General features: G+C 36.6%; 1 protein-coding gene and 1 pseudogene across 3 annotated transcripts in view; one reads left to right on the forward strand and one right to left on the reverse strand.

Moving 5' to 3' along the window:
- Positions 1–12,427, reverse strand: part of RDX (radixin) — a 106,085-nt gene that overhangs the window by 22,844 nt on the left and 70,814 nt on the right. For 2 of the 3 annotated variants that reach the window (XM_074400560.1, XM_074400561.1), the window contains exon 14: positions 5,195–11,268. In XM_074400560.1, the coding sequence (XP_074256661.1) occupies positions 11,104–11,268 (165 nt within the window). In that variant the 3' untranslated portion in view covers positions 5,195–11,103. Of the gene's footprint in view, positions 1–5,194; positions 11,269–12,427 lie in introns of those variants that run through there. The other variant, XM_039470946.2, reaches the window with a different exon arrangement.
- Positions 3,490–3,626, forward strand: LOC120364884 (U2 spliceosomal RNA; annotated as a pseudogene).

A 12,427-nucleotide genomic window follows, 5' to 3' on the forward strand; every position in this document is an offset into this window, starting at 1 on the left:
TATGTCCTGCACATTTTATCTCAGTTTTTCTTCTGGCACTACCATACTTTCTATACCTCAATTTGAGTCAAGAACTCAACTCCCAAGGCCAGGCATGGTGGCTCACGCCTGTAATCCCAGCACTTTGGGAGGCCGAGGAGGGTGGATCATGAGGTCAAGAGATCGAGACCATCCTGGTCAACATGGCGAAACCCCGTCTCTACTAAAAATAAAAAAAATTAGCTGGGCATGGTGGTGCATGCCTGTAATCCCAGCTACTCAGGAGGCTGAGGCAGGAGAATTGCCTGAACCCAGGAGGCGGAAGTTGCAGTGAGCCGAGACCGTGCCATTGCACTCCAGCCTGGGTAACAAGGGCAAAACTCCATCTCAAAAACAAAACAAAAAAAACCCTCAACTCCCTGACTAACTACGGTTTTCTTAGCACAGCCGCAAAGTCTCATCTATTCATCTATCTCCCATAATTCCAACAGTGCACAAACAGCAATCACTGCAAATCACTGAACGAATCACTCTGAATGCAAATATCTATGTCTTATTTTATGGAAAAGGGATTAAAAGTCATGACTTCTTTTCTCCTATTTCAGCTTTCCTTTCACAGTAGTATTACAGTTAGAATCTTTCAGTGCTTAATGTTTAACAGCTAAAGCATAATGGTTAAAAAATAAGAGGTGGCAGAGAACATCTTCCTATCTGTATCATCACACCAGTTATCAAGAAGACATACTTACTTGCAGTCTTCCCAATGCTTGAGAACATTCCAAAAACTTACATACCAATAACCTCCTGTAAGATACAAACCTATTTTTCCAGTGGATACATTTCATACAAAGCCTTTTATACAGTCTATGCCTCCCAAATTCATTTTAAATATCCTTAAAACATCAGTTATATTGGAATGCAATGTGGCCTTGTACTTAAACTATATCCAGAGGATTAGACTCTGAGTTCTAATTCCTCATTTTATGTTGCCTGGTACAAAACTTTTACAAAATGGAAGTATTTTCTCAGTTATTTTAAGAATGTATACAAATCACTAAATGACAGGGATTTATTTCGCACCTATCAACCTATCTTTTAAAAGATGTTAATATTTCTTGAAAAACGATAGGCAGTTTAACTAATCTAAAGGTTTTAAGAAACCCACGTGAGCTACTACCAAGTACATTTGCAAATATTAACGAAATTAGAAAGTAAACTATTAATTTACTTTTACATACAATGAAAGATTTCACTTTCTTCAACAGAAAATGCATCTAAAAAACACCAATTTGGGGCTGTGCATGGCACCTGTAATCCCAGCACTTTGGGATGCCAAGGCGGGCCAATCACTTGAGGTCAGGAGATCGAGACCAGCCTGGCCAACATGGTGAAACCCTGTCTCTATTAAAATTAGAAAAATTAGCCAGAGGTGATGGCACATACCTTTAGCCTCAGCTACTCATAAGGCTGAGGCAGGAGAATCGCTTGAACCCAAGAGATAGAAGCTGCAGTGTGCTAAGATCGTACCACCGCACTCCAGTCGGGGCGACAGAGCAAGACTCTGTCTCAAAAAAACAAAGTTACTGAGGAGAAACCAACTACTTATAAGTTAGATTCTATCAAAATATTTTATCTACCGGCTGGGCGCGGTGGCTCAAGCCTGTAAACCCAGCACTTTGGGAGGCCGAGGCGGGTGGATCACGAGGTCGAGAGATCGAGACCATCCTGGTCAACATGGTGAAACCCCATCTCTACTAAAAATACAAAAAAACTAGCTGGGCGTGGTGGCGCATGCCTGTAATCCCAGCTACTCAGGAGGCTGAGGCAGGAGAATTGTCTGAGCCCAGGAGGCGGAGGTTGCGGTGAGCCGAGATCGCGCCATTGCACTCCAGCCTGGGTAACAAGAGCGAAACTCCGTCTCAAAAAAAAAAAAAAAAAAAATTTATCTACCTATATTCACAAAGCTTTATGGACTACAAATTGAGAATTAGATTGTATTAGGAACTGTCTGAGGGAAACATAAGAAGGAAAAAAAAATCTAAGATGTGATTTGGGTATAAGCAGATGAATCAAATCATATCTCTAGCAAAAGCTAAATTGATGAGCATAATCAGGTATGACTTTCAACTTTTAAAAAATCTATAGAAATTTCCAAAGTGAGTTCTTAAGACTTGTCACAGCCAGGAAATAATTGTGCATGTATGTTCTGAGATAATCTTCTTTGAGTTGTGTTTTGGAGAACAGAATCCTTACATAATGAGCTGAAAGAATCATTTTTCTAACCCCAAGATGTTAAAAAAACAAAACAAAACAAAAAAAACCCTTCAAATTTCTTCTAAAACCCAGTAGATTATGATGGTCATCGGAGAGCAAAAAGAAGTTTGATAGAACTATTGTTATAATCATTACTCTGAAGTAATAGTTGTCAACTATAAACCAGTATTAATAATTCAAAAACACACAAATATTAAGCCCCAGTTAGCCATAGATTTTTGTGATGATAATGCATCTAGAATGGAAGTGTCCATAATCTGAATCCAGAGAAATCCTTTAAAAAGGACAATCTGGCCGAGGCGGGTGGATCACGAGGTCGAGAGATCGAGACCATCCTGGTCAACATGGTGAAACCCCGTCCCTACTAAAAGTGCAAAAAATTAGCTGGGCATGGTGGTACGTGCCTGTAATTCCAGCTACTCAGGAGGCTGAGGCAGGAGAATTGCCTGACCCCAGGAGGCGGAGGTTGCGGTGAGCCGAGATCGCGCCATTGCACTCCAGCCTGCATAACAAGAGCGAAATTCCGTCTCAAAAAAAAAAAAAAAAAAAAAAGGACAATCTGAGCCGGGCGCGGTGGCTCAAGCCTGTAATCCCAGCACTTTGGGAGGCCGAGGCGGGTGGATCACGAGGTCGAGAGATTGAGACCAACCTGGTCAACATGGTGAAACCCCGTCTCTACTAAAAATACAAAAAATTAGCTGGGCATGGTGGTGCGTGCCTATAATTCCAGCTACTCAGGAGGCTGAGGCAGGAGAATTGCCTGAACCCAGGAGGCGGAGGTTGCGGTGAGCCGAGATCGCGCCATTGCACTCCAGCCTGGGTAACAAGAGCGAAACTCTGTCTCAAAAAAAAAAAAAAAAAAAAAAAAAGGACAATCTGAGCCGGGCGCGGTGGCTCAAGCCTGTAATCCCAGCACTTTGGGAGGCCGAGGCGGGTGAATCACGAGGTCAAGAGATCGAGACCATCCTGGTCAACATGGTGAAACCCCGGTTTCTACTAAAAATACAAAAAAAAAAAATTAGCTGGGCATGGTGGCACGTGCCTGTAGTCCCAGCTACTCGGGAGGCTGAGGCAGGAGAATTGCCTGAACCCAGGAGGCGGAGGTTGCGGTGAGGCGGAGGTTACGGTGAGCCGAGATCGCACCATTGCACTCCAGCCTGGGTAACAAGAGTGAAAGTCCGCCTCAAAAAAAAAAAAAAAAGAAAAAAGAAAAAGAAAATAAGTTCAGAAGAAAATACCGCTTCTCGGCCTTTTGGCTAAGATCAAGTGCAGAAGAAAATACATTACTACAAACAAGAAAAATATAGCAAACATGAGAGCAAGTTTCACTTAGAGATTTCCTTTAAATTATCAGAATTTCCTTTAAATTCATTCCCATGGCCACGGCCTTTCTTAGGCTAATTATAGTAGACATAGCTCTTCTATTACGCTGTCTCCTCTGCACTTTCTAGTATACCTTACATGGCACCGAGTTTTCTTTTTCAAACAAGGTTTAGTTATTGTTCCCTCCTGTAGCTTTGTCTTCTCGAAGCTACCAGTTGTCTTCAAATCAAAGTAAACCACCTAAACGTAGGATTCAAGGCTCCATAAATTCCTGGGTGCAACCCACTCAAGCTTTATCATCCTACAGTCAGTGCACACTGACACATTTTCTACCTATTTACTTTCATTTCTACAGTCTAGAGACTAACCACTATACATAGTCTCTCTTCTGCTTTGCCTTTTTGTAACACCTTCTTCACTTAAAACTATTTTTCCTCTTCAAAAAACACAAACAACCAAAAGCACAGGTAACAACAAAAAATTGGACTTCATCAAAATTAAAAACTTTTGTGCATCAAGGAAAACTACACTATATCAAGGGTGAAGACAGTTCACAATGGGAAAAAAATTGGAACTCTTATATCTGAAAAGGAATTAATATTCCAAATCCTAATAGATATTTTAAATCCCATATATAAAGAATTCCTACAACAGAAAATTAAACAATTTTTAAAATGGGCAAAACTTGAATAGACATTTCTCCAAAGAAGATATATAAATGGCCAATCGGCATATGAAAAGACTTCCAACTTCTTATGATTTGAGAAATGTATCAAAGAAAAATGCAAGTCAAAACCACAATGAAGTACTCCTTCACCATTAGAATGGCTATTATCAAAATGAAGCATGCAAGCAAGCAAACCAACAAAAAAACCCATACAATCACAATCGTTAGTGAGGATGTGGAAAAATTAGAACCTTGGGCACTGTTACAGGAATGTAAAATGCTGCTGCTGCTTCCGTGGAAAATATCATGACAGTTCCTCAAAAAAATTACACAGGGCTAGGCATGGTGACTTATGTCTGTAATCCTGGCACTTTGGGAGGCCAAAGCGGGCAGATCACCTGAGGTCGAGAGTTAGAGACCAGCCTGACCAACATGGAGAAACCCCACCTCTACTAAAAAAAAAAAAGGAAAAAATACAGTATTAGCCGGATGTGGTATGCATGCCTGTCATCTCAGCTGCTCCAGGCTGATGCAGAAAAAACACTTGAGCTCAGGAGGAAGAGGCTGCAGTGAGCCGATCGCGCCATTGCATTCCAGCCTGGGCAACAAGAGCGAAACTCCTTCTCAAAACAAAACAAAATAAAAATTAAACACAGAATTACCATATGATCAAACAATTCCATTTCTGGGGTATGAACCCCAAAGAAGTGAAAGCAGGGAATCTAAGATATTTTGTATACAAATGTTCAAAGCAGCAATATTCACAGTAGTCAAATGATAGCAGCAATTCAAGTGTCCCATCAACAACAGATAAATGAAGAAATAAAATGATATATGCATACGATGGAATATTTTTTAGCCTTAAAGAGGAATAAAACTCTGATACATATAACACAAATGAACCCTGAAAACATTATGCTAAGTGAAATAAACCAGACACAAAAGGACAAATATTGTATGAGTTCACTTTTATGAGGTACTTAGAAACATCAAATTTATAGAGACAGAAAGAACAGTGGTCACCAGGGACTGGGGAGGAGGGAAGAATGGAGAATTATCATTTAATAAGTACAGGCTTCAGTCTGGGAAGATGAAAACGGATGGTGGTGACAGTTACACAACAATGTGAATGTAGTTAATGGCATAATGAATTATACACTTGAAAATGTTTAAAATAATAAATTTCATGTATATTTTACCACGATTAAAAAAAAAAGATTTAACTGAAAACTCTTTATTCATCTTCTCAATATTTAGTACAGATATTAACAATTACTCGTATTTGACTGGTTTGTCAGTTGGGTCTAAAATGAGTCTTCCTAGGTTAGAAAAACTTTTAAAATTAGAGACTTTCTCTTTTGGAGTATCTTTATTAACTGGTGTTTAAACTTTGGCCTATGAAATTAAAATTAAGTAATTTATCAGAAAACAAGCATACCTGAGAAATGTATACTGAGCATTCATTCATATTCCGTCAGTTACTAATTTTCCTGCTGACTGATCTTCCTTTTATTGTATAAGTTTCCTTTATCTCAAAACTGTTTTGATGAAAACAGCTAAAACTTAGAAGTAAATAATTACATAAATGGAATGACAGCATATAGAATTAAAATGCTAGATTTGAATTTCATAGACTTTTCAATATATATAAAGGAAAGGGAGGAAGGAGATATTGCCTTATGATTCTAAAAAACACATGATACCTAGGTCTAAAACAATATAAAACATTACATTTAAGTTGAAAAAATAAAAATAAAAGGAATATCACAGCATACATTGTAACACAGTGCAAGAAGAATTTCATATAATAAATCCATGTTTTATAAAAAGAAACTTTTCCAAAATTAGTCATATAAATAATCTCAGAAATTCTGATCACATATTACCACTAGGAAGATGGATATTTGGCTATACTGATTTAGTAAGTAAAAAACTAAAACCAGTATCACTATTTTTAGGAGCAAACTAAATGGTATGCATAAATATAAAAATGAATCCAAATATTTAAAATGATGATTAAAGAAAAGTGAAGAACAATTAGAATAGGGTGGTAAAAATAATAAGTCACATTGATAGAAGCAACTAGCTAGCTATAAACATGGAGGAATCTGGGCATACAAATAGCATGAATCAACAATACAGCACTGCCATTTTAAATGATACTGTAATAGATAAATGCAAATGATCTAAGAGCTAACATAAATAAATATTCGAAGTTCTCTATATAGGCCAAAACAAAGGGTCGCAATCATCCTAACCTTGCTTCTAAGTCCTTGAATATAGCTAGCACTTATTAAAAATGTATTGGCTAAATGAAGACCATTAAATAAGAACCTGGAACCATTAAGTAGCTAGGGATCTCCAGAGCCAGAACATAAACCTGAATGCAAAGGATGTGTCATAGGGTAATAATCACCTTAGTCAAGATCTTTAATGTAAAAATTGTGTAGGAAATACTTCAACTCCTAAATTAGTCTATATAAGCCCAAATCAGAAAACTCGTACCACAGAGGTTAAGGGATGTCAAAGTATTGACATAAATGGCAATTTTAACAGATAAATGTAAATCTGAGTGTCTATTACCCAAATGGAAAGTAGCTGAACCACACAGTCACTATTTTTCCACAGGGAAAATGGTAGTTCTTACATCTTGATAGATGTACACAGTAAGAGGTAGGTCTACTAAGGAAAAATTGGAAGTTAAATTATTTAATTGGAAAAGCTAAGGATAAGAATGTGGTAAGCGGCTGGGCTAGATGGCTTATGCCTGTAATCCCAGCACTTTGGGAGGCCGAGGTGGGTGGATCACCTGAGGTGAGGAGTTTGAGACCAGCCTGACCAACATGGAAAAACCTCTTCTCTTTAAAAAAATAAAAAGAATGTGGTAAGCGCTAACATATGGAAGATGATTGTGAGCGAGTTTTTCCTACTTAGCAGTGTAGACTGTGGGGAGTCAGACTGCCTGAACATTTCATAAAGTTATCAAAAACATTTGCAGAATCCAAAGAGCTTTTTTATGAGCTAGAATACTGTCATTCCATGAGACAGACCGCATTAGAATATTTTATATGTTAAAAAAAAATGCAAGTGTAAATGGTAAAGTTAATAATCCCTTAGACTTGAGTTTCAAGCTTTAACTGTGTGTGTGTGTGTGTGTGTGTGTGTGTGTGTGTGAGAGAGAGAGAGAGAGAGAGATGGAGTCTCACTCTTGTTGCCCAGGCTGGAGTGCAATGGCATGACCTCGGCTCACTGCAACCTCCACCTCCCGAGTTCAAGCAATTCTCCTGCCTCAGCCTCCTGAGTAGCTGGGATTACAGGCATGTGCCACCACACCCACCACATTTTGTATTTTTAGTAGAGACAGGGTTTCTCCACATCGGTCAGGTTGGTCTTGAACTCCCAACTTCCGGTGTGATCCACCTGCCTCAGCCTCCTAAAGTGCTGGGATTACAGGGGTGAGCCACCACACCCGGCCGTTAACTTTTTAAGACTAATTGTTTTTATTGTGCATATGTAAAATGGGATGCTTGTGAATTTTTTTTAAAAAAATCTTCATTTCTAAAAACATTAACAACCAACAAGGTGATCAATATTGGGACAGAATACAGTGGGAATTTTTTTAAAAAACCACAACACTAATATTGAAACACTTTTCCAATGAGGAGTGACTTCCAATAAAATCTAACATAACTTTGTAAGTGGTCATTCCAGTTCTTAAAAACACCAATTAGATACAAAGCAAAGTATTATTTAAAACTCCATTTTCTGATAGGATCAGAGTAATCACTATGTGTCCTTGAGAAAAGAAAAAAATAAAGTGACAGTTGATATTACTATAAACAAAAAAAAAATCTAGCTTTTACTATTTTTATAGATTTATCAGTTAAGAGTAAGTTAAAAATTAGTAAGACTTTAAAAAGGTGATCAATTTCTAGATATGAGTAACTGCTCTGTAATAGAGCTTTAAAATAAGAACATGTACTTAAATAAATGTACTTATTAGCATATCGTTCTTTAAATAATGTTGGAATTTTAATAGTGAGATCAATGACAAGAAGTATATCTTTCTCAGGAAACAGAAGGTAACCACTATGCAATAAAGGCAATTATTGGAAACCCGAAATTACGTTTTGTTGTCAAGAAAGTCAATTTAATTTAATAATTTAGCTTTTCCACAGAATTAATCACTATTACTTCTATACCAAAGAGGTATCATTTGGGGGAAAGAGTAGATACATGAGGATTTAAAATTATATCCTATTTCTTACTTTTAAGATGTGGTGATTAATAGCTCTGATAGAGATTTTAATTTTCAAGAAATATAAAGAAATCCATGTTAAAATAACAACAGTGGACCTTGAAGGCATGAGCTTTTGTCACTTTATTGTTAACCAATGAATATTATCCAAAATTAGAGATGTAACTGTAACTTAATTGTACAACACAAAATTATGCTAATGGTAAAAGCCTACTGAGATTTACCAAATACTCATTAGTGTATTTTTACATTGACTATATGAACGTGTGCTCAAGACTGCTAATGATAAGTTTAATTGGTTTAATCTCTATGAAAATCCATGTTGCAAATAGTTTTTAAAAATTCACACAGCCTTAAAAATGGATTAAATCCATTTTAATCCTAATCTAAAAATAGATCATAAACGGCAAAATATAACTGATAATTTTTCAATACTGTATCAAACTGATATAGCTATGGTAGTGCACATAATCCAAAATGAGGAAAATTAACAAAAATCCAATGAAAGTTCAGGTTTTTATCTACTACGGCAATTGCTTTAAAATGAACATTTATGTTTCAAAACATGAATAGTAGAGTCCACCATTCATTCATTTAATGTACTGCAAGTAGGAATATTCTCTTCCATATGATTCTGAAGCATGTGCACAACCATGGTACAACAGTCATTTCAAGGTTAACCAGCTATGTTTTGTCCTACAAAGTTCAAAAAATATATTAAACGCAACCTTTCTTCTTCATAATGTCTGCCCAGATTAATCCTTTTAAATTCAGTAAAATCAAAAAAGCACGAGATATTTTCAGACACAACCTGAATCTACTGTGCGTGAAAATGTTTAATAAAATGGCAATTTTGATAAATGTAAATTTGAGTGTGTAATACCAAATGGAAAGTAGCTGAACCACACAGAGAAAACAAGGCTTTATGTATCTCCAAATTTAGCTGTTGTACAATAAACAAAGCATCAGAACATGTGAATATTAGAACCTCCTTCTAACTGGAAAGATTTCAGTAAGATAGAATTAAAATTAATATAAACAAAAATTATAATTTCTAAAATAAAATTAACAAACCAAATTTAAGTATTTTTTAGAGACTGGAAAAAAAAAAAGCACAGTGATCTAGAAACCAAATACACTGATTATGCAACTTATTGTATCAAGGTGCGGACATTCTTCATATGCTACAAGGTCATATGCTACAAGGTTAGCAACACATGCGTGCACGCACACACACACAAACACACACACACACAGAGTCGCTACAAGGTTAGCAACACACACACGGTCGCTACAAGGTTAGCAACACACACACACACACACACACACACACACACACACACACACCCCTACCTCTCTCTTCCTCTTACTCTTCCTCAGCCATACTACACCCCTCCAGGATGATAGTATACCAGTGAGGAGCTTACAGTTTTAATAGAAATCAGAATCCCACCGTCTGACTTAATAAAAAGGCAGTTAAAAATTTAGCACTTTAAGATATTGAGGGAAAATGAAATTCCAAAAGTACTTCTTGATGATTGAGGCTATCGTTATGAATTATAAAACATAGAGCTTACACACACCATTGTGTTTGAACAGTCAGTCATCGCAGGTGTAGTAGTGAGGTAGTATTGTTGTCCCCTCCTCAGGACTGATGTTTTTATATGCTGCCCTTCCAGAAAGGTCCAGGTTTTAAAAAAATAATTAAAATCACTTACCAACAAATGTATATTTTCTTTTATTAATCATCTGTTTTCCTAAATCAGTCTATAAAAGAATAAAACTTTTAAAATCTTGCAGAGGCTGTTTCTTCAATAAACTCTCCTAGGAAACTACTATTGCTGTCTAAACCTCTGTGAAATGCTAGGCAAAAAAGCCATCAAAGGATTATAGGAGACAAAACACCAATCAACGTAGCTGTTAAAGATGACTGTGATTAAATAACCAAATATCAAATATCCAATAAGGTAATTAAATTTGGATAAAAAAACTAACCACCAGCTGTACATACATTATCAAATGTTCTAATCTCTTTCATGATTCATAGCCATATTCTACATAATGATCAAAGACTGTCCACTGTGCTACCTACCATCATCTTAAACACTGCTGGATCTGTATGATGGTGGAATTATGACAATGGGCATGGCAGATAAGAGAAGGGCACACTGAGAAAATGTGACTGAGAGAGAATGTGGAAATATATATAGGTTAAATATGGAAGGGGCAAGGAAAACCCATTAAAATGTTCACCATTATCCTTTAAAATGTACATAGAACTGAAATCACACATACACATTTGTCAGACATGATAATTAGTGTTAGTCTTCAACAGAAAAAAAAAAAGAAAAAGAAAAAGGTGAAAAGAGGCAATGGGACACAATTCTCCATTCCCTGGACCAAAAGAAAAAAAAAAAACCAAGCATGGTATCATACTGCCTTAATGCTGAAGAGCTCCCCTTAAATTTATCTTTTAGCTACCACAGTCAAACTGGTATAAATGCTTTGGCAAGGTGGGATGCATTCCATCATATCTGCAAAGGCCTGCTTTTCTCTGTTGGTGGTTCAGCTTATGAAGAACATATATGCAAAATAACAGCTCTCACATTGCTTCAAACTCATCGATACGCTGTTTTGTATTGCCTTGCCGAATCTGTCGCAGAGTCTTGTACTTATCACGGCCTGCTTTAACATTCTCAGCATGAAGAACATCATTTTGTGTTTTCTTGGTTTCATCTCTGGCTTGGGCTAATTCTGAACTTAATGCCTGTATTTAAAAAATAAAAAGCAAGAATATTAGTTTTTTCTTATATTTAAAAAATTTATGGAAATGGCTTCAAGATGCAAAAATACATATACCAAAACATTTCCACTGTGAAACCTTTTTCTTTAGTGTATAAGTTTGCTTTAGTAATGGTAGTGGCAGTGATAAGGAAGGAATATTCATGGCCTTTCATTTACACATTTATCAACCATAATATTTTGTACATTATTCTAAATTTCCTTAACTTTCTCATCTAATACTTGAAATGGCTAAAAGTTCAATATAGCCATTATAGACTAACATTACTATGAGATTTAAAATCTATACCTCAAGGGAAGCTTTCTCCAAAAGACAGTATATTTAGTGTAACTATCACCTCATTTTGTTTTATTAATATTTAAAGATTAGGGCCGGGTGCGGTGGCTCAAGCCTGTAATCCCAGGACTTTGGGAGGCCGAGGCGGGTGGATCGCGAGGTCAAGAGATCGAGACCATCCTGGTCAACATGGTGAAACCCCGTCTCTACTAAAAATAAAAAAAATTAGCTGGGCATGGTGGCGTGTGCCTGTAAGCCCAGCTACTCAGGAGGCTGAGGCAGGAGAATTGCCTGAACCCAGGAGGTGGAGGTTGTGGTGAGCCGAGATCGTGCCACTGCACTCCAGCCTGGGTAACAAGAACAAAACACCGTCTTAAAAAAAAAGAAAAAAAAAAAAAAAAAAAAAAAAATATATATATATATATATATATATATATATACATACACACACACACATACATATATATTTAAAGGTTTCAACAATTAAAATATTAGGTAACTTATTAGGAAAAAAGCTCTCATAATATTAAAATTCTCTACTTGACCTAATTATGTCCATGTAATATACTGACCTTTTACCAATATAAAATCTGAACAAATAATTAAGATTATACAATGTCTTAAATGTAGTATATTAACTATCATTCTTTTTAATGTACTTTTTTTTTTTTTTTTTGAGACATAGTCACATTCTATTGCCCAGACTAGAGTGCAGTGGCAAGATCTCGGCTCACTGCAACCTCCACCTCCCAGGTTCAAGCAATTCTCATGCCTCAGCCTCCCAAGTAGCTGGGATTACAGGCTCATCCCACCACACCCAGCTAATTATTGTATTTTTGGTAGAGAC

This window comes from Saimiri boliviensis, chromosome 6 (assembly GCF_048565385.1).
Source record: "Saimiri boliviensis isolate mSaiBol1 chromosome 6, mSaiBol1.pri, whole genome shotgun sequence".
Lineage (NCBI taxonomy): Eukaryota > Metazoa > Chordata > Mammalia > Primates > Cebidae > Saimiri > Saimiri boliviensis.